At 39.6% G+C, this 27,946-nt stretch overlaps 1 protein-coding gene across 4 annotated transcripts in view; it reads right to left on the bottom strand.

Annotated features, from left to right (window-relative positions):
• The window catches only part of dennd5a (DENN/MADD domain containing 5A), a 40,225-nt gene extending 12,279 nt beyond the window's left edge, over positions 1-27,946 (bottom strand). For 2 of the 4 annotated variants that reach the window (XM_054770706.1, XM_054770708.1), the window contains exons 1-6: positions 27,685-27,946; positions 11,252-11,323; positions 10,278-10,387; positions 6,812-7,499; positions 1,921-2,108; positions 17-337 (exon numbers count right to left, since the gene is read on the bottom strand). In XM_054770706.1, the coding sequence (XP_054626681.1) occupies positions 17-337; positions 1,921-2,108; positions 6,812-7,499; positions 10,278-10,387; positions 11,252-11,323; positions 27,685-27,784 (1,479 nt within the window). In that variant the 5' untranslated portion in view covers positions 27,785-27,946. The remainder of the gene's footprint in view (positions 1-16; positions 338-1,920; positions 2,109-6,811; positions 7,500-10,277; positions 10,388-11,251; positions 11,324-27,684) is intronic. The other 2 variants (XM_054770707.1, XM_054770709.1) reach the window with 1 other exon arrangement.

The raw sequence follows: 27,946 nt of genomic DNA, 5'->3' as shown, positions 1-27,946 counted from the left end.
GGCAATCAAATCTCACCTTCTCCAGACTGACACCTGTCCTCTTCACCAGAGCCTGCAGTCTGGCAATGGTTTCATTCTCCCTCAGCAGGTAGGAGTTGAGGGGCGAGGCCAGGTTGCCGTTGCGTTTGTCAGAGACCACATCAACCGATCGCAAGCCACTGTGCTTGACTTGGGTGTCTGCGTCAGAGTCAGAATCGAGGGTTCCTTCTGGCGTGACACCAAAAGACATGAGCACCTCGGAGATCTCTTGTATGAACTCCAGTTTGTTGGGAAATTGCGGCAATTCTTCTGGAAGTTCTATAAAGTGGTTGTCGATGTCCACAAAACACAAGTTGGCCTGGAGAGACGCAGGACAGAATATAAGAGAGTATCTACTACTTCATTAGCTTCGTTAGCCTGCGTGCGTCGTAAAAGAGGGAGGACAATAGACTGGAACAAAATGCAAAGACCAAAACTTAAATATCCTTGTGTATTAAAACAGGACAGACAGGATGATTCTAGTAAATGCAGGAATGCAAAAAGTGCAATTGTATTTTATTTGGCATAGTAGCCAAACAGCAAATAGACAAAATGCAGAATGAACACAATAAAACACTAAGCAACTATAACTACTACAGATATCAATGTAATTCTGAAAAATCTAGAACAGAAATATGCTGGAACCTCAAGTGTTCATCATTTGGAATTCCGCAAGAGCTTTTGCAAACGTTGCAAAAAACCTTGGACAACGGACCTGAACATTTAAAAGATGTATGTTTAGCTTTTTCGTTGACGTACCTGTAAATATCGTGATTCACCAACATCACTGCATTCTCAGGGCATTGAAATGATCGCAATTGGACTGTTGAGGTTGTTTTTTCTTTTTCCTTGACTTTTGTGATGTTGCCACAGAATGGTGCCAGTGATGGCAAGGAGGAAAAATGTGATGACCATGGAACCGGAAATTGACTTTATTATGCAGGAAAGCGGTAAACACATTGTCCTGCGTGCTCAGTACAAACTGTTTAAAGTGTACATTATTTTTGCAATACTTACGAAAACAAATAAAAAAAAAATGTTAAGTGGTAGACATTGACTACTTTGCCTATGCATTTTTGCCACAGTGTCAGCAAATCAACGGATGAGCACATCATTCATGGGGGCTTTTTAATGTTTATTGTAATGCTATTAATAGCTGTTAATTTCTTTTTACGCTGGTAAGACTGTTAAGAATGTTAAAATGTTACTTAAAACAATAACTGTACATACAAATATATAATTTCCAAAGCAAAAAAATCCAAACACACTGGAGCTCAACGAAGGTTGTACCTAAGAGGAGTCAGTGTGCGCCTCTGATAAATTTATCAGCAAGTTAAGGTTTGTTTGGAGGCCAATGAAACAGCATTGATTATAATAGAGTGATAATAGAGTGTCCAACATTCGTTTCTGATGCATTGCTTTACTAGAAGGGCAAAGGTTAGGGCCCTCAATCTACAGGTAGGGCGGAGGTTGAACCTTGCTCATGCCTATGACAACATCAGTGGAGAATTAAATCAAGCAAACAAAACCTGTATATAAGGCATATTATTATATTATTATTATTATTATTATATATTATGTTAATATTATATTATTATATCCTAAAACACAGACACAGTTTAAGGCAGAAACATACCTTTTTCATATACAATGTTTGGGACAAAATTATTATCAGGCATGGACGAAGTTATTCATAGAGTCACACTTGAAGCTTGAGCATACAGGACAAAATTAAATGGGTGAACATAATCAGTGTGCTCAATGTCAGACATCACACATGATTATGAGATGTGCAATCATACATTGTGCAGGGCTGATGCTGTCTTGGTGTGCTTCTGCACAAGTGAAGGAACACTGGCAGTGTAGAATTGTGTTTAGGGAAACGTAAAAGTTAGCGTTTACCTCCTGTGGCAACTCTAGCTTGGTGCGGTCATCCTGTCCATTGGAGTGCAGGCCCATGAGATACGGCACAGGTGCATCCAGGAAGTGGAGGAGAGAGGCAGGGAGAATAGGAACATACACATGCTGCCACTGGAAGGGGAACATTAAGGCCGTGATGCTCTCCGCTACAGTCATCAGCCTTTGGTAATCTGTATGACACACACAAATGAAGAGTGAGAGACTGGACCGTTATTTCCTGACCATTTATGTGACTAGAATGGAACCCAAGTGAGTGTAGTCCTCCATTTGCTGCATAGGCCTGACTTTTATGGCCATCTTCTTTAGCTAAGGAAGTGCAGTACTGAAAGAGACCACGAGTGCTGTAATTACCTTTTTGACAGTAGGTCATTGACAGGAGGTAATTGACCAATTTTAAGAACAGTTCAATCATAACATATGACTGGACAAACAAACTTATTCACTTAATCAAGTCACAAAACAAGGCAGGTGTACGGCTGGGTGAAAAATAGCCGCTAAAATAAAATAGTCCAGTCTCTTTTTTAAATAAATATTTTTAAAAAAGTAAAATATAATCAATCTTCTTTATAACTAACCTTTAGCTATGCTCAAATCCTCATACCAAAAGAAAAAAAAAATGAAATAAAGTGCCCCATTTAAGAAGAAATGTTTAAATGTCAGCAGCAACTTAAAAATACTCTACTTTGAACATTATTGTTTTTGGATGTTTTTAGAAAGAACACTGCAGGAGAGACAAAAAAGTGTGTAAAACATTTTAATTACATTTATAACTACATGTAAACTTGATTCTTAGTTTGTTAATTTAAAAAAGTGGCCATCAGAATAAAATAATTTTAGTATTTTATCGGCTAGCGCCTCTGAAAGTCTAGACAGCGTAATAATTACATCCGGATTCGCCTCCAGCTCTTGTTGTTAGGACTACTTGTTTATTTATCACACATCATTCTTCCATCACTTGTGTAGCAAATAAAAATGATTGTGAAACAAATCGAGAGAGATCCAAAGATGCAAGCGTCTTCTCATGACTGAGCTTGTTTATTAATCAGCAGCGCGTGGCTAAAGCTAACAATTCCAGTCTCCTTACTGAACTTCTCCGCACCATGACGGACCCTCTGCTGGCGTAAGCATGCCATTACACTGTCAAAATGAAATACAGTTCAGAGAAATTAGTCGTTAGAAAGATTTAATTAATTATTGCGTGGGGGTGCCTGTTTAATTTACATTTCTGCGTGTTGCATTTCCAAACTCCTACACATGCACATGGCAATATACTGTACAGAGACCAGCAAAATTCTGCAGTTCATTTTCATTTGTGATTAATTGCTTACTTTTTTCTGAATGAGAAATCTCATGATGTTTTGATCTTGTGACACTCCCGTTAAAATTAGCATAATAATTCCCTCTCTTATTTGATAATTTGATTGTCTCCGACATAAACCTCTAGACACTGAAAATAACACAACCTTAGACTATTTTAGTGAAAACATACTTTCTTATATCTGGGTCAAAAGGGTATTTCCATGAGACTTTGTAGAGGGGTAAGATATAAAATAACCAAGATGCTATTGCATTTTGGTGAAAATCTGGTTAACAGTGCAGACTACAATGGCACTGTACATGAAATGTGTCCTTCATGAACCAGGAAGTAGTCTGCAAACTAACCAACAGATTAAAAAAACACAAATAAGGCACTCCACTACTTTTTCACTTTTGTGTTTGACCTTGGCGGAGGTTTTCAATGTAATCAGTGACATTCTGGTATGCTCTTTTTAGCACTTTTAAAAAACAAATGGTGACCTTTGGCACAGTTAGTTTTTTGTGCAACCCAGATCACTCACAAACAAATACACAGTCACCAAAGCTTTCTTGGAAATGTAATCAGTACAGACAGACGTATTGCGTCAAGAATACCTTCAGGATTGTATCCTTGATTGTATCCTCTGCGTCTGAACTGTAGCAGCCTCATGACAAATTGACAAATACCCTTTTCATGACTTCACACATCAGCACTGCGTCATATTCATGCTTTCACACTCCAGTCAAGTGGTCCGCATAGAAATATGTCTGGTCCTCCTCATCCACATTCCTGCTCCATCCTGTCGACAGCTACGGTAAGTTCTACAGCAGCAGGAGCAGCTCTGCCTTCCCTCTTATGGTGATAAAAATACATACCATTCCTTCATTGGGCCATGTACTGGTCTACAAGACAAGCCTGTCCGCTCTAAACCAGATTCTTCTCTTAGGAGGGAAACCACAATCATAAGAAGTAGGGGTGTCTAGAGACACTCAGTTCATGAGACGAGATGATACATGAGATTGGGTCTACGAGGTCGAGATGAAATTTGAACATTATTTTTAAGTAAAGTACAATCAAAAAATATAAAAAAAATATATGACAGTATATTGCAATCTACTAATTTAATTTGTACGACGTTCCACTCTTCGGCACTCTGTGTGTATGCTAGCGGCCCTGCCTGTACCCACCAAGACAAAGAGACTGTATGACTAACAAAAGGGCTCACTCCGTTCATGCAGTTGTTCAAAGGGAGCAAACGCGCCAAGGTGCTGAAACCAATGCACGACGCGAACCCTCGTCCTGCCTGTTTGAAGGTGAGAGACGAGGAAAACAGACACACATGCACATGGTAATGTATCGAGGCCGGCAAAATTATCCATTATTAATTTATGGATTATCGTCCCAGGCCTAGTGGCCACGAGATTTTCTTTCTGAAAGAGAAATCTTGTCACGTTTAATCTCGTCAAATCTTGTGACACCCCTATAAAGAAGCACATCACCTCAATTGCTGAATGGGCTGAATTGTAATACTAGCCGTTATTTACATATTATGCACTCATTGACCTCTTCATTAGATATAACTGCACAAGTAATGTGTTCCAATATAAATTCAAATATCAGAAAAAGCTGTGATGCAGTGCAGTTCCAGAACACTACGAACTACAAACACAATAATAAACCATATTGTTAAATTAATACATTTTTGACACGGTCAGTCAAAACTGAGCATTACTCCCCCCATCGAAGAGGTTATGTTTTCATCAGTGTGAGTGTTCATTGCGCGCACAGAATCCTGTCATCATCTTCTGATGTGTCACTCTGGAAATTTTATGATGAGTAGGTAACCTTTGCAGTAATGTTCAGAGAAAATTCTGGGGAGAACCCACACAAACATTTTAAAAACGGACAAATCTGATTTGAATGAAATTTGCTTTGTCAAAATCTGTCAAAGCATGTTTCATTCTGATATAATCCAGATAAAACACATTGCATTATATCAGTCTGTAATTCTATGTACTATGTTGTCTTGTATATAAATAAACAAGATGCAGAATTTCTTCTGGATCCAAAGTAAAAACATTTTTCGATGATTTTGTGGATGCCCACTGCTCTGTGGAGGTCTGTGCTATTATCTTTGTAAAGGCATATTTGATAGAGGCCTTGTATCAGATCATATTAGATAGTGCAGGTGTACCTAAAGAAGTTGACAGTGAGTGAGTATATAATATACTGTAAGTAAGCAAATAAACATAAACCAAGCAGATTTCATATTTCACGCTCTAATTAATGTCATTTTCACTTTTGTCAGCAACACTGCCATAAACTTTTTGTCGAGTGATGCTTGCAACCATATGAACTAAAATAAGACCATGCAGGAAATACAAAATTCAAACTGAAGAGCTATTTGGTGGGTGCAGTAAATTGCGCAACTTTAAATATTTGAACGTCTCTCCGCCAGTTGATTCCTCGTGTTTACTGCCAAGTTAAAAAGCAGAAATGGCCAATCAGAAAATGTGACTTTAATTGCATGTCACAATGGCTGACCCATGACTTACACAGAACAATGTTCCCCCTTAGAGAGATTGAGTAAACACAGTCTTAGAGCAAGTCATTCGTCGATCACGGGAGAGATGCTGTGTGGCTGTTTGCAAATCTCAGTTTTATTTAAAGGCCACACAGTCGTCTCCTTGTAAAGCATCAATTTCCTCAGTGTGTGTGTGTGTGTGTGTGAGTCTGTGTGTATTTATGTGCAGTTTTTCCTCCAAACAATCCCTCAGTTCTTCCCAGTGGAATACTGCCAGTCGACACCCTTCACACGTTCTGCAAATCTCCCATGGGGAGAGGGCATGATGTCACCCCCAACCAATGATAATCATCCTGTATCATGGCTATCCTCCCTGTCTCGAGATTGCCTAGCAACACCATGGCTTTTCTTCTTAAGAGCCTCTCACCCAGTGTGTATCCCGGTGTTTTATAAACCATTTGCTCTTTCTTACCATTGTAATGGATCCAAACACCAGTCCACATCGAGCACACACACTTCCTCGCTCTTTCTCTAAAGGCGTTCTTTGCTCAGTGAATAATTAATGTACACTCACATGAGAAATTACTACTCCGACAGGGGATGATGTCTATAAATTTGACCTAAAAGAGTTTAATGCCTATACCTGTACATGCATCAACGTCCCCCTGCACAAACATCTAACTAGCCTGATATGAGTGAGGGTCTTAGCGTTACACAAGCTGCTACTTCGACTACATCACTGTAATGGACACTTACTAGGTTGTGTAACTTCTTGTGTAACAAATGGTTCCAACATGCCTATCAGAGTTTTGCCAGAGCCCCGGGTCACTTTCATTCACAGTAAAACTCAAAATGTAAACTACAACCTCCATAATAAATATGTCTCTGACTGTGTCAATCACAACTGAGCAGTGTAAAGACAGAACTTTACAATAAACATTACTAAGATTGTTCAGTGATTGTAGAAGACCATATTTAATGCTGATGGGAAAATAAAATAAACATTGAAAGAGAGCATGAGCGAGTGCAAATGTAGCAAAAGTGGTACTTACGCTGTGAGTAGAGCAGTATCTGCATCTCCAGCAGTGCACAGGTGAACAGCTGAAGAACGTTCTCCACACCCAGCAGGTTGATTACTTCACGAATCGCAAAGTCAAAGAGTGGCAGTTCTGACGTGCTCGGCCTCTGGCACACCACAGGCCCATAGACACCTGAGAACTTTAGGGATCGTCCGGAAGGTGGCAGGGGCACCTCATAGAGGATGTTGTAGATGTAGCTCTCCAGCGGGAGGGGTGGGGGATGGGGTGAGGTAACTGCCTGGTGAAGCTGCTGCAGCACCTTCCTGCAGGCCTGGGCAAAGGCCATGGGTGTTATCATGCAGATGCACTTTGACACAAAGAGTGTGTCTCGGCTGATGTCGTACGAATTGAAACGTTGCAGACGGGAGATGGCAGGTGCGGCGTGGAGGACGGGCCGAGGCTGGGAGTGGTGGAGTCGTGGCGGCTCCTCAGGTCCGCGAGGGGAGGTGGCTGTATGCAAGATGTCGTACTGCTCTGCATTGTGCATGTGGTAAAGAGTTTGCATCGCGCTGCAGATCTGCTTACTGGTCACCTCTTCAAAGAAGGTGAGAGCAAATCCGTAGGTCCGGGAGCCATCCTCTCGGGTGATGATAAAGGAGTGAAACTGTGGTTCCCGAGAGTCCACTTGTGTTCTAAAAGCCAGACCCTTCGGCATGCAGAGCTGCAGTAGGACAGAGGAGGAGGAACATCTTATTTATTGTGCACAAGTAAATGAATACAATTTAAGTTTTATGTTGTTATGCAGGGTATTTTAAAATTCAGAATATTAAACTGATATATTTTGAAACTGATTAGCACTCCATAAAAGGCACAGACCAAAAAAAGAATACTTCGGTCAGCACAGTTAAAATCAATTATCTATTCAACAAGCTTACAGTCATCACTTAAATTCAAATCTTTGTGCTCATGTCTCACTGCATCTTGACCCTATCCTCACTTGATCAGTACTTTTCACATTAAAAGGGATCAAATATGCACATTACTAGAGATGTTCGATATTGACTTTCTTACCAATACCCAATATCTGATATTGACCAGCACTTCATTGCAAATACCAATATCAACTGATACCGATATGGGCAGCAGCTCTTCCCTCAAACTGATGCCGTGTAATGAACACATTAGGCTTCTTCTACTGTGATACCAGGAGATCCATTTTACAAATAAACACAGTGAAAAATATTGCAATATGCAATACAAGTTATAGAAAAAGTGCCAAAATGCTATGTGTGACTCTTGAGGTGTGCATGTGAAGTATTGAAGTCCCCACTCGCATACCCAGCGCTTTATGTCATGTTCTGCATGACAGGTTGGACTTTAATTTTGGTTTTCCTTTCATGTCATTTCCTATTTTGTCTCTTATTTTGGTTTTCCGTTTCCTGTTTGGCACCATGTGCAGCTCCTTTGCAGTCGCTGGAAACGAGTGCAGCTCTGATTGTTTTGTAGTAATCAGCATTACTATTTAGGTGAAGCCACATGATGCAAAGAGAAACACAAAACACTTTACAGTCAGCAAATTGTATATTTACAATCCAAAGACAAAACTCGGAAATAATTCCAGACCGCATACTGACCAAACTAGCAAGCATGCTGCTCTATAGAGCACGTCATCACTTGCGAACAGTTATCATTATGAGCAGAAAAAACAATACCAATATGATCCAATATCTAATTTTATCAATATTGATATCATCACTGTATATTACCAAAACTTAAAAAGTTCTTAAATATTAATGTACTTATGATAATTATATTAACTGTAAAAAAAAAAAATCACATACGGTGGTACCTTAACATCCGCCCCGGTTAGCGCGTTTTTCGGCTAACATCCAAAATTTTTGCAAAAATTTTGCCATGGCTTGCGTTCGTCTGCTTGTTTAGAGTCCAAAATAACATCCGGTTTATTTACGCCGCAATCTTGGGCAAAATCTCACGATACTTACACGTGATTGTGCAATGCATTGTGGGCTATGGGCGCTATGTTTACAGCAACAGCATTTGTTTATATCACAGTTTTATGATACCAGAGAGAGATACACGACGTAACAAACACATTGACCGCACAAAAGAGAAAAGCACTGGATCGTACCCAGACAAGGGTCCAATTCCTCAGAATTTTATGGCTTAAAGAGAAAAAGGCCGTCATTTCAGAGGTATTTAAACAACACACGGTCGCGCTGTGTCAGCACGACATGACCACGCTCTTGCATTACTTATTTAGGCCTTGTCAAGTGCTGTTTACGTCTAGTGCACGACAATAGTACGTGCGACAAGCATTGTTCCCACATGGGTAAACATTGTCAGCACCACTTCCCGCATCCGTGAAGCAATCGTGGTATTATTCAGTCCCGCATGATGCCATGCAACAGCATGCATTACGCTTAGCTTCATTAATTCCATTATTTACAAGGGATCTACTTGAGAATTAGGCCCGAATTGCTCCAAGAGGTGGTGGAAAAGGTAACCAATTCATGTGAATGAGACACGCAGGGGCATGCTGTGATACGCACCGCCCGCATTTTTTGCACATAGTTTTCGGTGCTTTTATGGATTTTACAAAAGTCAAATATGACAGTAGAACCATGTTACAAATTGCTGTGACATGGTTGTTGTCCTTTTTTTGTCCAAGTGTGTCCACTACAGGTAAAAGGGTGTTAAACGCTCACTTTCATTCATTCATCATTCATTTCGCTTTCATTTCATGTGTCATGTTCGTGGCATTGTTTTTTAAATGTAAAACTGTGCATGCTAAAAAGCCTTTAAGAGACCTCTCTGTGTATATTTTGGCGGCATGAGTACAGAAAAAAAAAGGGATTGCCCTCCAAGCATTACTTTGTTCACAACACATTGCTAATGCACAGGCTATGGGATCACTGCAGGGACACAAGAGGAATTTAAGCATAGCATGCTAGCGAGCTAACTAGTTGGTAATGGTAATGGTTCGATTTTATTTGAACATACAAACTTTGGTATACATCACATACTACAATTCACAATTCCACATGTCCAAAAGGAGTAGGAAAAAGCAGAGCGCATTCATTCCTACACCCTCTTCGTTTCACATAAATTGCTAATACACATTTGTTCACTTCCTATTTAACATGTGCCCTTTGCCTACTACATGTAGTGTGACAGTAATGTGATGTAATGCCATGTCTCGTCAATGTTTTGTGTCAATACTGATGCCTAGAGGCCATAATACTACATATAAGTTGTAGATCCATTTTTTGACTAACAATGGGCCATAGTCAACCAAGAAACAGCAATCATTTATTAATGAATTTTTGAAAAACCACGATAGCGTGAGGGAGTGATGTTTGAACCGCGATATAGCGAGGGACAACCGTATTTCAAAATGTTTCCCTCTTCCCCACATTTGAACTGACAGGTTAGGACTGTCTGGTGGAAATAATCAGGTAGCATCAGGATCTGATCTTACCATGCCAACTGCATCTTGGTCGAATGGATTCCACTCAACATTGTCAGGGTAATGTGCAAGAACTTTGGATTTAAAGGTTCTCCGTAGGGGACTCTGCTCAAAATTCTCACCTGAAAAGGCAGAGGGGAAAGAGAGTAAGTGAAAACTAAGAAGAGATAAAGAGTCAGCACAAAATAGAATACAAATGCAGGCAGAGATACACAGGAAGTGGTTGATCAGTAGCAGGCACATCTCCAGAAGGCAGAGCAAGTCAGCATACAGTATATTGGTAGAGAAAAGAAGACTGTATTGTATCATTTAAAGCTGCCATCTGCATTCCCAGGCTAAAAAATAAGACAGATAAAATATTAATGGGCTGCTAGGGTTCACAAATGGCAATCGGTAATAAAAAAATAAGATGGCATTCATATTCAGGCTTTACAGTTCATGATGCTTTGTGACAGCTTTAACGACAATACACAGAAACACACAAAACCATCCATCAAGAAAATGCCCAAATTGAGCTGATTTGAACCCAAGTTGAAGCAGAAGTGATGCACACACCAAGGCAGTACTGAAAAGTTCATTCAGAGTGTAGGGGAAGAGTAAACATTGACCAGGCAATACCTGCACAGGCAGCACTGGATTCACCTGTGTGTAAGTGCAGTGTATGCAGTGTGTACGCGCCCGCACAGGAAACAGAAGCAGTGATTGTCAAACATAAGCTCATTGTTCAGCCGCTGCTTGGGGATGTGAGTGAGAGGGAGGAAGGAGAAGCCAGGAAAATGTAACTTAAAAGAGTGTGCAAAAGAGAAAGGGCAAGTCCTCACACCATCACAGAAAATAACAAGAAACTAGGAGTATGACGCAAAATGAAAAAAGGGGCTACAGGGGAGTTTCCAGGTGTGCCAGGTTAAAGGCGGGTGGGGTGTTAAAGCTGAGCACAGGTGAAAAAAAGCGAAGGGGGGGGGAAGAGTGTGTAGGTTGAGGGTTACCTTCATTTGCCCCCGCCAATTTTCCTCTGGCCCCATCTCTGAATTTAGTAGCCTCTATATACTGGCATAAAGCTATACAGCAAATAAAACAAAAAATATCATTACAAGCCTGGTTGTGGAAGGGGAGCACATCACTTCTTCACATCACGCCTTGCTGCGCACACACAGCATACTTTCAGGTTACTTTTTTTGTTTTGTTGCCACTCAACACAAACTGGTGGCGTTATGATGCACACATACAGGAAGTCCGCATGTTGGGGTTTCGTCTTCTTCTGCACGTCATGAGAACGACTCTGATATGAATTACATTCTCATCACAAGTACTTTGATGATGAACAAGCCAACATGACAGAAATAAGTAACCAGAAATGGTTGTAGATGACAACGACGTATAACATTGCGTTTGCATCAACCTTTCAACTACATTCATCAAAGTTGAAGAAGGAGATATCCATGTTGCAATCTCAAATACTGTTACAAAAACACTAAATGCAAAAAGCTCTCAGGGCATCAATCGCAACTGGACTGGTCAGGTTGCCCAGTGGTGATCAATTCAGTGTCCTGAGAGTACGATGAAACAGATCAATGACAATATTCACAGATAAAATGTGAAAAGAAATTGTCCTGTGGTTTGCACCCAAAAAATGTTGCAAAACTAAACAAACAAAATCTTAATAAAAAGGTCAAAACTGCTTATTTTTGACCGACAAGACCTTTTTTCTTATGCACTTTCTATGTTAGACCACCTTGCGTATGCTTAGCAAAAATAATATACTGTAATCTGAGACATATTGCTTCAAATAAGAAAAATAATCTGCGAACAGAACCAGAACATTTACTTGTTCTGGTTTTACATTTTATTATTTAGTATACATACAAAAAAAGGTCACTTAGGATAATATACAATGCCGCTTACAGAGAACACACAAACCCTTTACTTATAAAATCACAATTATTCAAATTTACTGATCTAGTAAACTTTAAAACGGCTAAAATTACGTATAAAGCGAACAATAACCTTTTACCCAAAAATGTAAAAACAATTCTTATCAACAGCAGAGAAAGAATATGATCTTAGGGGAAAATTAAACCTAAAACACTTGTATGCACAGACAGCAATAAAAACTTTCAGCATTTCTGTATGTGGAATCAAGTCGTGGAACGGATTGAGTACGGAACTTAAAGAATGCACTAAAATGAGTGATTTCAAGAAAAAGTACAAGCAGTTGATGTTCACAAAATACAAAGAAGAAGAGACCTGAACCAGTGTGTACATACAATACTTTATCTAACCACTACTACACTGACTACTAACTCTTCATTCTGGTGAGTAGAGTACATGGTCTGTACACACTCATTATCAAATTATGATTCTGTCAACCATTTTATCAGTTATCAATTATTATCATTAAGTCTGCAGTAAGTATAAACCTTGACTATCATTGCACTAAAATGTTATATTGCCTTAACACTTTCCTAGGTATTTACAAAAGGCAAAAAGTACATTTGGAAAACATGAGGTGAATGAATGTATTGCAGCTGATGTGAAACTGACGAGGGGTAGGATTAAATAAGCTTTGCTTCTTCCTACTCCTTTTTGGACATGCAAAATTGTGAATTGTACTATGTGATGTGCTCCAGTGTAACTTGTATGCATGTTCAGGATGACTTAAACCATTACCATTACCATTGTCCAAATAAGCACCTTAGACCTTGATTTCAGATGATTAATCTATTTAGATTTCCACTTTTTGTAATGTGTAGCTGTAAGTAAAGATGATTTCAAGATATACTGGTCTGTGGGTCATATACCTAGACTTTACCCAACTGACAAACAAAACTAAAAAGATACAGGGTTAACGTAACAACCTTGGTGGATGTAATGAAAGGATTCTGTCAATCATTCACTGAATCAAACACTTTCAGCTTGAAACCCAATGGACAATATTTTGGCCATTAAGTGTATTACGGACTTATCCTGAATGGATAAATTAATAAAACTTACCAAGTACGAAGAGACAAAGACCAGAGACATAATAGCAATGCCGTAATGTATAAGGTCAAGAGTTCGTTAAATTTAGATTTTTTCCTGATCACTACATTTGTCTGGACTCCTCTGATAAATGTGGTCAATTAAATGGAACATAGGTACATGTGTTGTTTTTTTAAGCTATGATGTAACAGGTCAGGCCTTTGTAACCCCAAGCTAAAACATGTCAAGGTATAACAAACTGTCCCTAATATGTGCATCAGTGGACTGCCATTGCTTTGACTTGCGTGAAAGACTGTTCTTGTGTAACCGACCCCGCAGCGCTGGTGCTAAGTGAGGTTATCTAAACACAACAAAATAGCCTCTCTGGACTTGGGAAAGCATTCTGCTGTCGAAGCGCAGCATTTGTTCTATTGTTCAACATGAAAAAACAGAAAGATTTGTCCCAGTTGTACAGTAGTGTTTTCTCATTTTCAGAAAATGCAAAATCCATACTCACCGTTATTTCAATATTAATGATTGGTGCTCTAAGACAAACAGTAATGCATTTAGTTTTCCACTCGGCTGCCTATTCTAAAATGTGCACAACAACAAAGTAATAAAGGCACTAAAGTTGCTCTTTGGCTGTGGCTTGTGTATCTGTATCGTCATTAACTTACACAACTATGGTGATAACACCAACAGAAACGACATAACAGTCTACAATTCTTATGTTTGTATCATGTGTTTTGCTTTTTTCTAACACTGACTTCAAAAGGACTATGGTCAAGCATGACATCCAGCATATCACAATAAATCAGATTTAAATCTACATGTGTTTTGCTCACAAGATCCATCCATCCATTTTCTATGCCGCTTATCCTCATTCCTCGCAGAGGTATACTGGAGCCTGTCCCAGCTGACTTATAGGCGAGAGGCGGCGTATACCCTTGACTGGTCGACAGTCAGTCGCAGGGCACATATACAGTAAACTGCTCACAAGATGACTACTAGGGATCCACATTTTTTGGATTCCAATGCGATCCAATTTTTTTATAGTCTTGCCAATCTGATCCGATACCGATCTTTTTTTTGTTTGTTAATAATAAGCTTTTGGTACAATCATGAATTTGTGGGATTACACAGCATGACCAACAATATTGTTAGCTATTGTAACACACCTCTGTTAGTCAGATTCCTAATCCAATAAACTATCCAATAAAAGATAAAATTGGACAAAATGGGTGTGCAAAATACTTTTAGGGTAGGACTAATTATTTGACATGGTTATAGATCAATTTGTGGTGTGATTTAAAATTCATTCAGTCTGAGTCGCGCACACACACACACAGCTGCACTAGCTAAACGTGAGCGAACCTCGCTAGCTTCCATTCATGCTCCGTAACTGGGGAGTTTCCAAGGTTTTTCGCCGCCGTTTCGACATGTTTAGTAGTGTTTGTGCGGTCCTTATTATCAACCAGCGGTTAGAGCGGCATTTCCAGTGCTAGCTCCCTTCACCATGACGCAGCAGTCCGGGCACAGTGAGAGGGAACTACCGCTGTAGCTACGGAGCCGAACATCCAACGTTAAGGAGCTTTACTGCACCTACCATGTTGGAGTGTGGCTCAGAGTTACGAACGTGATACGGCAAACGGATCGGCCCGATCTCGTGGCGGAAGCCGATATTATCCGATCTTCACAAATACAGCGGATCGGCAGCCAATCCCGATTCTGAAAATCGGGACATCTCTAATGACTACAGTAAACATGATTTATTATGATGACAGTTTGACCCTGGAATTGACTATTTATACATACACTATTTCCAATGGGAAGAAAATATTTCAAAATCGGAAGAAAATCGGACTGGGAGTAATAGATACAATTGATATCTTTCATAGACACACTTTTACTTGCAACCTGCTGGGATTCGAGTTAGGGTTGCTGATAATCCAGTCACATTACAATCACTGGTGACACAAGGTCACAACGGCCTGACCAGTCACTGGAGTCATCCCTCATGATTGGATTTATTCTCTCTATTCTAATCCTAAATGGATGGAAAGGTTGCGATTATTAGCACCATCAGATGACACAGACTACCAAGTCCAAGTTCGTTCCCAATCAGTGTAATCCTTAACACTGCAGCCCAAAATGTTTTGAGCAGAGACAGGAAGACGTGAGTAATACAACCAACAGGTTAATTAAAGTCTTACACAAATAAACTCGTAAATCTTTAGGATTAAGAGAATTAATCTGTTGTTTTCTTCCACATCCCACATGGAACAAACTAACATAAATCTTAACATATAAGAGAAGCACATCAGACAGAGAGGCTATTATCATAAGAAGCAACGGGAAAACAGTAAGTCCTCTTGGCTTATGCCAAATTGATGACACTGAGAAATAAATATACATAAATTATCAAATTGGAATTCACAGCCACACTGTGCAGACAAACTGAATAAACTACACGCGAAAGTCGATTGGTAGTAAGGTAGGTAAAGGTAATCTGTTTTAATTTGATATATGACTGCAAGTAGAAATGAGTATACAGTGTAATTTCATTGTATCTCTCAATTACGATAAAAACAGACCAATTTACCGGAGGACAAATGACTGATTTTTAGAGGTTGAGTGCATATGAAATTGTCTGGTTTCACCCCGCTATAGACACACAGAGACTTGTATTGTCATTTTAAAATCTAAAAAGCGTAAAAAAATATATTTTTGTATAAAGATATCCTAACCTATATATCCTCTATAGCAGACTTTTGCGAAACCTGGATTAAAAAGTAGAGGTGGAAAAACATCAGACGCATTAGCAATGTTTGTGCCCCCACATCTTAGCATGCAGTGCATGCGAGCCATCAGTTGCATCATGTTGAAACAAGACACAAAGTAGACGACCAGAGCCTGTGTTTTCATTTATTCATAGAAGGCTACACAGGTGTCACCTGTCTGACACCCTCAGCCTCAGATTACTTTGATATGCTTCAAGTTGTTTCCACTCTCAAAGATCCACCACAAGGTTGGTTTTGAATAGAATTTGGCAGGTGTCCATCTGTGAATCTGTACACATATCTTTTATGTCATAGCGTCATAATAATTCACAAAGCAATCCTTAACATGTCCAGCTTTTATGTGAGCTTTTAGCTATGAAAACCAGTAGAACTGACCTTAGGTTTTTTCTGTATGATTTAGTCTACAGTCGGGAAAAAATTAGGACAACCTAATACAAAGTTTTCTAGTCATGAACTGTTGCACACAGAAGGGCGGAAATTTAGCAAAGCATGCATCCATTCTGTATGACTTCTTATCATTTTTCTGACAAGTACACCGCATGGTGGCGCTGTAATTAATACCCCAAGTTTGACCCCCTGAATTGGACTTTCTTGAAATTTGTAACACAGCTCCATGCGCTCTACAAAACACCCACTGTAACTTTCTTATGAGCCAGCATGAAATTTGGTTCACAACTTTAGGGCACTGACAAACACGCATCTGTACAATTTGAGCAAGACTAGTTGAAAAACATGGCTGCCACCAAGCAAAATGTCTTTGCCATGGCATGGGCGGGACTTAGCTGCTAATTGCCCACAAGTCATTGACCATTTGTCAATTACAATATTTGCAGATATATGTATTGCATGTATCCTATCATGTCATTTTAAGTACAACCCATAGCGACCACCACAATTGTCATTTACAGTTGACTGACAGTAGGTAATGCCTCAACTCACAGCGACTAGACGTTGACTATGATAAGTGCATACACCAGTAGTAGTAGGAGGAAAGCATTACCAAGCTCTCAGTTTCACACCATCTTTAATCCAAGGACCACCCACTTGTCTTATCATACACTTGTACTGTGGCATTTCCAAACATTGTGACAAGAAGACCATAGTTATTAATGAGTTTTCTTTCTTTTTTTTTTATGAATCAGCAAATATCAGGAATATTCACCCAGAACAGAACGACCTTTCCTTTTTCCTTTTCGGAAACAGTGTTTGCTGCCTACCAACATGGACTTAACAACCAAGTGAATCTTTACAGCTCATTTAATACAACTGTCAAAACTGCAGAAAACAGTGTAGACGGAAGCCACTGAATGTCACACTGACAATGAAAGACTGTCAGTGTCAAGCTAAAGTCAAGCTAAACATACATCTGGTTTCAGACGTGGAGTTAGACGACTTAAATATAGAGCCTTGTAGACATGAAGGTACAGGTTTAAGTGCTTTGACCCAATGGGAAAGAATGTGTGCCTTCACCGTGACAGACAAAAAAAAAAAACTACATTGTTGACCAACATTCATCAAAGTGCAGACACAGAATGCACAAAGGAATGCACAAGCATGCGAACAATCATTTGAAAAAATTTTTTTCAAATATAAACACTTGCTTCCAGTAAGGATTGGAGGTCTAAGTGTCTGTAGAAATGGGCCAACAGCTGACACCGGCTAAACCAACAGGTCAACAACTACTTGTAATTAATAGGCATGCACAATGGGGTTTTTTTAAAGCCGATACCGATAACTTCCTGCTTATCAAGACCGATACAAATAACCGCTAACTTTTCATATTAGTATTTATTTTATTTAGATTTTACTGGAGTTTGTGCACACCTGGAGGTAAGAACAACTCAAACAAAGTTGGACTGTACCTGCAGATTTGTCCTTACCATGTATCATGAAATCACGACTGTTAAAAAGAAAAACAGCGGCGGCTCAGAAGTACAAACCATGGCTCCCATTGTTTACTAGCTGACAAAATCTTTAAAGATGGTAAAGGGCTGGTCGTTCAGTGGCATCATTTCCATGATGAAATCACACATCGCTTTAGCCCTTGGGTCGTGTCTGGCAAACTTTTTTTACACTTTTCAAACGCCACAGCGATAGGAAAAGCCCAGGGTCCCAGGTGTCGTAGTGGTGCTGGCGCTTCAGTGGTGGCTGATAAGGTTTGATGTGTTGAAGCTCAATGTGTTTTTCCCCCTCATCACAAAATGTTTGCAGAGCATTTGGCGAAATGTCTTCCTCCAAAATAGTCAACGATCAACACCATATTTGTTTACAAGTGAGCTCAGGGAAAGTTACGACGGATTATTTGCAGCACGTCACAGAAAAAGAGCGCTTGATTTGCTCACGCTACCCCACCTACAGTACAGTACGATTAATCTTGCCTCATTGGACAATTTTTTATCAGTAACCGGAGCTATTTTTAAATGTTATTGGATTTATGGTATGGTGTCATAATTCCTCATCATTTCTGATAATTAGCGGTCTGATCATTATCGTGCACCCCTGTTATTTACACATTTTAAATGTAGTGGAGAGCATGATACATCCAAACAGCCACTAAAATAGAATAAAGATGAAATCCATCCTGACAAGCTTCAGACCGATTTAGTTTCCAATAGAATGATCTGTGTTTGTTAATCCATCTTTTTAAAGAGTAATGAGTGTAAGATTAAAGTGTTTCTATAAATCTTAAAAGTCTTGTTTCAGTGGCTTCAGTTTTCTCTAGTGCAGCGGTTCGTAACATTATTTTTTTTTTACCCTGGGGCTCAACTTTGTCCTGTTCGAAGTGGCCTGGGACCCATTCAAATATTAAAAGTAATTTGTATTCAATAACTAAATCAAATCCACTCACAGCTAAAACCGTATTTAACCTTATAAATGCAACAAAACAGCAAGATGTCCAAATATACATTTTCTAAAGATCTTTATCTTGCTACATCCTGCATCTTTATCATCAGGCCTGCACGATTCTGGAAAAAATGGAATCACAATTTTCATGCTTGGAATTCAGATTGCAATTCTCTGGCACAATTTTTTTCCCCCTCACACACACACACACACACACACACACACACACACACACACACACTACATAATACACATACTGTGTAATCGGCAAATCTAAAGAAGAGTAGACACCAAACAGTTGACATCATCATTATCCAGATGAGCTGGCGAAACCAACTCCTGTATGAAACAAACCATCTGACAAATCCATTTCAAGATGCAAAGTATTCACTGGGGATTGTGAGAAGTCAATAAAACATTTTCAAACTGCATCCAAACAATTGCAGACACACAGAAATATGTAATCCCGTATTAGCTTTCATTTGTCATCCTCATTGGTTTGCTGAAGAAAGCTGAAAGGGAGAGTGTTTTGTCTGTGAAATTGTAAAGCTTATTTTGCATATGAATAACCAGAGCCTGCGTGTGAATGTACTTATGTCCCTGACTGCCCCATTTTGCAGTATCGCCTATGAGGCAGCAGGGTCATACACATGCTAATCGAGGTCATTATGTGCCAAAAGACCAAACTGGTTATTTCTTTTCATGTTAGTGTACATAAACCCCTGCATCTTGTAAAATAAACCCTGATGTGATTGTACCATTTTTTTTATATACCACTTATTTTTTAATAGTGAGCAGCACACCTTCAGCAACTTTTAAGTTAACTTTGGACAGATCCAGGCTGGGTATGTATATGCAAAGCTGAGCTAATCGCCTGTTGACGGTAGCTTCATATTTGAAGTCCAGCTATGAATGTTTTCCCAAGTGAGGCCACAAATCAACAGGTATTACCCAATATGGGTTACTAAGGCTTATTAAAACATTAAAATAGTAAGTCATTCAACAAGAGAGTCCTTGATAATTAGGTTACGTGATGATCACCATAAGTAACCATAACCAAGCAAATGACACTGAACACATGCATTTCCTCAATCACTGTCAATTATTCACAAATTTGACAAAATGCTTAAGTACTAAGTTGACCTTTTGCTTATTTTTAGAGATGCTTGATAGCTGCTTTCTTACCGATATCTGACATATCAATATTGTCCAGCACTTCATTTTCGATACCAATACCAGTATAGGCAGCAGCTTTTCCCTCAAACTAATGCCACGTGAGGCCATATTTATTTTAAGCATTTTGTCTCAACAAATGGTAAAAAACATATTTAGAAAGTCATAAACAGGTTTTCTATGCTTTAAGTACAAACATATTCCATTTATTAATATTGAATCCAAATTCACAGAAATTGACTTATGGTGGTCGGATCTGGAACCAATTAACCGCCACACACGAGGAATGACCGTCATAAAAACCATGAACAACACTAAACTGAAATAACATGTTCTCTGACTACCAACAAGTAACGCAGGTTAGTCTTATTGACAAATAAGAATTCAATTAAATAATGGTGATAATGATACAATTTGGAAAGTCGCACAGTTGTATGTGGTACAAACATAAAATATAATCCATTTAAGAACAAAGAGAAAAGTCTGAAACCCTGGCCTAATGCAATCAATGAAATTATAAACTGGGCTCATACCGAATGCATTCAGCATGTCACGCATGCATGAACGCAGCATGAACAAAACATACAGTGGGACCTCGATTAACGTCCGCCCCGTTTAGCATGTTTTTTGGTTAACGTAAAAAATTTACACCACCATTTTGCCTCGGTTTGTGTGCATTCTCTGGTTAGCGTACACTATGGCGCTTGTCTTGTTGTGTTATTAAATGCAGTGTGTAAGTCCATCTGTATTCTTAACTCTTTAAATACCAAAGACATATTTATACGTTTTTAGAATCCCGAATGCTCGATCCCAACCACGCATTTATACGTGTTTTACGTTTTTTTGTGCGAGAGGCAAAAAGAGATGATGATGCAACTCTGCACAAATGCATTAACATTTCAGAGCACGTTTAAGCCATAAAAACAGCCACAAGGTGGCAGATGTGCATTTGATAAGAGCTCAGCAGGGATCGTTTCAATGGAAGAATCACACAAGACAGAAAGGAGGAAGTGAGAGAGCGTGCAGGAGTCGTAGCGTGCTGAAGGTTACACGTTGTAGGGAAATTTTAACGCATGCACATGCACACACATGCGCATACACACATGCACAAACATTGTTCAGTTCCAAATGTAAAAGCTGTAAAAAGTTCAAGGTTGTTATTTTGATGTAAAACAACCCATGTTTTGTGTTGTTTATGTTGGTATAGTTGTTTAAATATTTCAGGAAAGGAAAAAACATTTGTGTCAAAGTGAAAGATAGGCTTGAAACGTATCTTTTCACAAAAAGCAGTTTTTCTCCCTTTTTTAGTCGGGAACTGATATTTTCCTGAAACTTTACACCAGGAGATGGCTGATATCTGTAACTTCAATCTGAGCAACAATTGTGGGCGTTTCTATGCAAAGTTTATAAGCTTATAGACTTTGAAGCCCCTTGTGTGTGCGGCAGCGCATCCGCTTGTCATGACAGTACCACGCACCATAATTGAGCCGATGCTTTGCTAAACCGTGTTCGGGGTAGCAGGAGAAGACGTGGTGGGTTGTCAAAACACCCCTAATATTGAGGGGGTAGCGGTAATGTAAAAATAAAAAAGCGAAAATAGCGGCATAACGGTACCACCCGTGGGAGACTCCTCAGCAAAAAATACACTGCTAATAAATAGATATGACCTGAGTATACAATGACCTGGATGAATGAGAATTTTCACAGGCATAATAGATAGATAGCTATATACTTTATATCCATCTATATAATAATAGCAGTAAAAATGGCGGTGCAGGCAGCAGTGGTGTTCAAGATCCCACTGTAAATGACGATGATGTTGGTTGGGTTTGCTTGAGAGATGAGGAAGAGTATCACAAGTGGATCAGACATGTTGATGAGCCAGTATCGCGGAGACAGGGATCTGACAAATTCTGAGCCTGGTGATGTCATAATATGTACATTAGATGAGTAAATTTACTCCCATCACAAACTTTGAGTTAGACTGATGACTTTTCTAATTTAGAGTATGCCTTTATCTCTAACCATTTTCAAGCTACAACCTTCTGAAATAGTAATGTCAAACCTGAACACAACTCAGGCGCCTAACGAGTTAACACCTAAAAACACTCCACTACGTTAAAAATCATCATGAATCACAAGTTTCATCAGGCCAAAATTGTGTATCCATACTTACATACACATACACTATCACTCTATTGCGGGTGCCACTGCAGTGAGAAAGGAACACCTGGGAGATTTTTTTTGGTCAGATAGCAGAACAGCTAACAGGAATTTCCACACCATTTCCTCCCTTTGACTTAAACTGAAAACAATCGCCATGAGTAAGCCCCTTTTATTCTAACCCGCGTCAACAGTAAATGTGCTGTAAGTAGGACATGTGTGATCAAAGCCCCAGATCTTACTCTTGTGTTTGCACAGCAGCTTTTTTTTTTTTGGTGAACACGACATCATAGTCAGTTTCATGTAGCCCATTCTAGTTCTGGGATTTTTTGGGGTTTTAAATGTTTTTAAAAAGCTGTACCCAAAGTAAATGTAAAGCTGTCCTTGAAGCATGGCTTTGGGCTCTTTTGAAAGCAAACAAGCTGAATTTTTCTCCCCAACAGTCAAAATCTGTCCAAGTCAGGGGTCTCCAGTCTTTTTTCTTCTGCAAGCTACTTTTACAAACTGAAAATGGCCAAGAGCTACCGGTACTCCTTTTTGTAACATTTATTTTCCTATCTTATTTCAACACAAACAAACTGAATAGGCTTGTTTAGCCAAAACAACAAAAACTATTTTGTTCATCTGCATCTTGTATTTCAGTCTGAATTTCTTTCTAGTGCAGGTGTCTCCAACTTTCATCGCTATTACAGCTATTACGCTGAGGGGCTGTCCACACGGAAACATATTCAGGTCAAAACGACAATGTTTTTTTATCGTTTCAGTCTTTCGTCCACACGGAAACAGTGTTCTGGGTGCCCTGAAACCAACGTTCCTTTTAACCTGTGCGTGTGCACGGTTGCGCACTGATCTTGTGTTCTCAGTGCACAGGAAATCCTTGCAGCACACAAAATAAAATGCAACCTGAACTGTAATTAAAATAAACACGGAACAATTTATTACATACCATTTTGCAATGCTACTCCGTGAGTGCCAGGCAACAACAAGCGGTAACAACACAATAACGAACACTGTCCAGCCAATGATGAGATCCTGTTGGTATGTATTTACTGATGCAGCCAATAAAGTCAATAACAGCGCATTACGTAGTACATGCCACCGTTTTGCAGGTTAGCGTACAGCTAATAGGGCAGCAGAGTTAAGAGAGCTAAATGCCGCTTGCTAACCCCGCATTATGGTGAAACGAACGGGCAGGGCCACATCCACTCACCAAGTTAAGTTTAAAAAAAGGTCTTTTAAGGTGGACTGGCTGTCGGAGTACGTGGCAACAGAAGAAAGAGTTGAATCTGGGTGAGGCTCCCTTTTTCGAATGAGAAAGGTCTGCTCTGAAAAACATGCTGCAAAGCCAAAGTAGCAAGCCAGTTTTCGGAGTGAAAAGTTGGGACTAAATGTGTGACTTCACTGTGCATATGGTACTGGCGTGCTTTTACTTTGATGGCCGAACTTACCGGATACAGGAAGTTTTACGTCGAGTTTGCCCAAGTGATGCCGAAGGGACCTGGAGGTGGTTGTTTTTTGCGGTTGATAGTTTTTAAATAACATTTTTATTTAGACAAAAGTAAACATATACAGCAAATAGTTCCAGGTGGGCAAAAAAGAAACTACATTATGAAATACGACTTGCTGATCTTTTGAACACACTCATATACAAAATACCACAGAATGGATGTTAGACTACCTCAAGTTCTCAGGTTTGGGACAGGTGTGATGCTACAAGTGTGCACGTCTGATGGCGCTCACACAGGTCCAAGAAATGCTCAGCTTGTTTGTGTGTATGCTCAGACACTTGAAAAATTAGAGGGAACATCGTCTGAAATGGCATTTTTTCGAAATGGCTTCCCTCCTGTCAGTCATTCATTCTCTTTGTCTCAGTGAGGAGAGGCGCGCTACGTGCCAGCGAGTGCACTACTTGTCAAGTGCTGTGTGTGTCATGTGCGACACGATCGAATATTTTTTTTTGTGCCTTCTGTGTATAAAATATGATCTGATGTCAATTTCAGCCTGTTTGCGCATCGTCATCGTCACATGAAAGTTTGTGTCAAAGGTAATTAAATATATAATACGAAACGTTGGAACTTACGTTTAAGTGATTCTCGAAGTATAACACCTCATTGTGCACAAAACGCATTTTGCTGCATCCAAAACTTGTACTTTGACCAAACACCGACAAAATGTTAGACCTCATTAAATGTAAACAGCGTATTCCACACACGTTGTTAAAAGTGAATGAAGAACGTGCATATGCAAATGAGCTGACGTCTGCATTGACACAAAATGTGAACTTAAGAGTATTTGCAGGGTATTTCTCCATTTTTTTGGTCAATATTCAGACAATAACAATAACAAAACACACTGAATCAGAATCAGAAATATTAGTTAATTAATGCATTTGTTGTTCAAGCCTGTGGAAATGACCCTAATGTTGACATTATCACCGACAATCGATTTAAATATAAAAAAAAAATCCTTCCACAGCGACGCAGCAGTGGCACGACACGGCGGCGGCAGTCTGCCTCCTATGCAAGCCCACCACCACAGCTTCACAAAATCCTAGGAGAAACCCTGACATTCCAATTACAATGTTAAATACTCTTGAGAAATTAAAGTTATCGCTTTTGATATTGTGTACTCGCATTATCATGCCATACATTAGCATTACATCAATGAAAAAATGGTCTCAAAATAATGTTGATAATAATATTGTTTATCGGCAATAATTAGTAGGACAATTATCGTCCGGCAAAATTTGTTATCGTGACAGGCCTAAGAGTAAGCATGCACCAATCGATCGGCCGGCCAATCTACCAGCACAGTTTCCTTAATTTAGGGGGATCGCCATTGGCCGACCTTATCTTATCTACCTGTGCAAAGGTCTGAAAGTCAGCCAGTGTCTTCTTGTGCTCTGCCAAACTGAAAGCTAGCAATCAAGATAAGGCTAAAGCTATCTGGAGCAAAGAGCCAAAACTGAAATCCTTACTTAAATTTAGCAAGCAGAAAGATGCTGAAAACAAGTGACATATTTTCTCAAATCAGCCTTCCTGTCACTCCAAATAAGATATCCAGCTTCAGATGTTTTCCTCTAAGCACAGCTAATGAAAGCACAAGTGACAATCGCATGCCAGCATTTTCACAGTCCACTAATGCAAGGTTAGCGCTTTTAAATTCACCCACTCTGCATTCAAAAGACCTTGCAAACGGACAATGGCCGGTCTCTGGTCATGCAGGCTCAACGTGGACTACACCGGGATGTAGTTTTACATTCAAATACAACAGTGGCTGCAAATGTCGTCAACATCATTTGATTTGCATGAATTCAAAGAGGAACCTCATTGTCAAAGTGAAAATAGGAAGTGTGTGTGGGAGGTGATCGGATTCTTTGAAAACTAACTGTTAACCAATATTGCTTTAGGAGCAACACTTTCACCTCGTCTTTGCACACTGACTCACCACAGGCAATTCACTCTCACGCTGGACACGTGAAGAGATAATAAACACACTGTACATTTCTCAATCGTTGACTGGCTCCCAGCATGTTTATGCACCTTCAGAAGCGTTCCCAATGTCATTTTCTTTGACAAGATTCCTCCATGGCTATTCTGCAGGAAATAAACAACCAGCAGCAGCCTAACTGGAATGACCTCTATTCAAGAGAAACCAGGGTGTGACTCCTAATAATTATAAGACACATTGACTTCTGCGAGAAGCCCAGGAATCATTTGTTCTTTTACGATGTTTTCTGACAAATCAAGCACTATTTCCACCATTAACGACTGCACGCTTTCGTGCGATTCAACCGTCAAAGGTTGTAACAGGTACCAAAACAACACATTGGCACAGTCCCCAAAAAAAAGGTGGCGCTAGACACTGCGCTCTCTCCCTTTCGTGACAAAACATGAACCAAACACAAAACACTGCATTTACAAGAGGTACTATACATGATATCATATAAAGTGTTTCTGGTAAGCGCAGCCCACAGCACCGTACTGTGTCTTGTTCCTCTTGGTGGAATTTATTGGCTGCGATGATGTCAGTGTATTTACACATCTGCTGCTTTGTAAACTGCCAAACCACACAATTCCCTGATTATTAGTATGTTGTACTGTTTTACTTTTAAAAGGGGAAGACCAATAACCAAACCAAAAACTGATGTTTTGATGTCGTTACACTAAGACATAAACAATAAACATGTCAACATACTATTTTCTACCGCTTTTCTCATTTACCTGGGATGTTGAAAAATCTCCACAGCCATTCCCAAGGAGAAAAAAAAAGTCATCCAACCCCGCCCTTTCCCTGATCAAAGTAGCTAGAAGCTGAGTAGGACTCATGTTTTGAACACACATAAAGGACCATTGCTACCTTAGGATTAGAAGAAGGCGCAAAAATTCAGGTCCCAGTCAAACAGAAGACGTAACTGTAGCTCATTGTCTTGCATCTCATATAAAATGATAAAATGATCATAAAGAACCTATTACACAAAGGCTCAAATGTATGCCTTACAGCTTCACTTTGCACATCCAAAGAGAACAAATTAGTTACCACCACTGAAGCCAGGCTCCAGTTTAATTCAGTCAAAATGTGACATCACGTTGGGTCACATACTAAACATATTACATGCATATTTCCATTGCAATGCCTGTAATATCGCTGGACATCTTGCATGGCACTTGGGTCAACCCCCTAACAGATTGCCGTCTAAATAAACTGACTTGAGACACACACATAGAAAGAAAATAGTCCATCACTTTTCTGGATTGACGTATAGAGAAACTAGATTGGAGACTAAATCAGACTGAGAAAACGTGTCATGAGGAAAGTCTTCCCACTGGGTGGGGTAAACACTACACAAACAAAATCATATTTAGATGTTGTAAATCCACTATGAATAGAAACCCAAGCTAAGTGAATGATGCTAGAAATAGGTGTGCTTGTCATAGAATGTTCTTATAAAGTCGCCTATTAAACAGGATTATTGTACAGTATTCTGGAAAGCACAGGGTCCATATGATATATATATTACTATTATTTTATAAAGAATTGTCCACCCACTGACAGCGATGATACATCGGAATCATATACATCTGAGATATCACATCATAAACATCCAAACATAAACAAAATGTATGTTTAATATCAATTTAAAAAATGTTTTATAAAACATACATTGGGAGTATTACAAGCCACAGGATGTGTGAGCTGTATAAATGGAAATGAACGTGGAGATTTGCACACACAAGTCAGTAATCCCTGTGCCGAGCATTACAAACAAACAAGGCAGTGGAAAGGAGCCGAGCCAGGCCTATAGCATCAACATTTGCACCATATATGTTGCGGAAATAACTATACATTGCGGTCGTAGAAGGAAGATACAAGAAACATTTGTAAAGTTGCTCCAAAACGCTAACCGAATATTCTAGTCCTTTCCTTTGCAGCGACATGATCGGCCCAAAATGTCCTCGATGGTTGGCTAATATGCTTACCGGAGAGTTCGTCTGGTTCCAGCCCGCTTTCGGTGTCCAGTCCGCAGACCACAAAATAATCTGCGAACCGACAGGAGACGGGGCTGATTCCGGTGGTCATTTTGAGACTGGTCCGGTGGCTCCCTTTTCCCCGCAACAGGGAGCATATTAGGTGAAGGAGAAGTGTTTTCTGTCTGCCATCACGGATGATACCTACTGCTCTTCTTTGGAAGCACAAAATCTCAACCCAATGGACGAGCTCAGCAGCTAGTATTTTACTCAA

Source organism: Dunckerocampus dactyliophorus, chromosome 3 (assembly GCF_027744805.1).
Source record: "Dunckerocampus dactyliophorus isolate RoL2022-P2 chromosome 3, RoL_Ddac_1.1, whole genome shotgun sequence".
Lineage (NCBI taxonomy): Eukaryota > Metazoa > Chordata > Actinopteri > Syngnathiformes > Syngnathidae > Dunckerocampus > Dunckerocampus dactyliophorus.
This window is presented reverse-complemented; position numbering and strand designations above follow the sequence as displayed.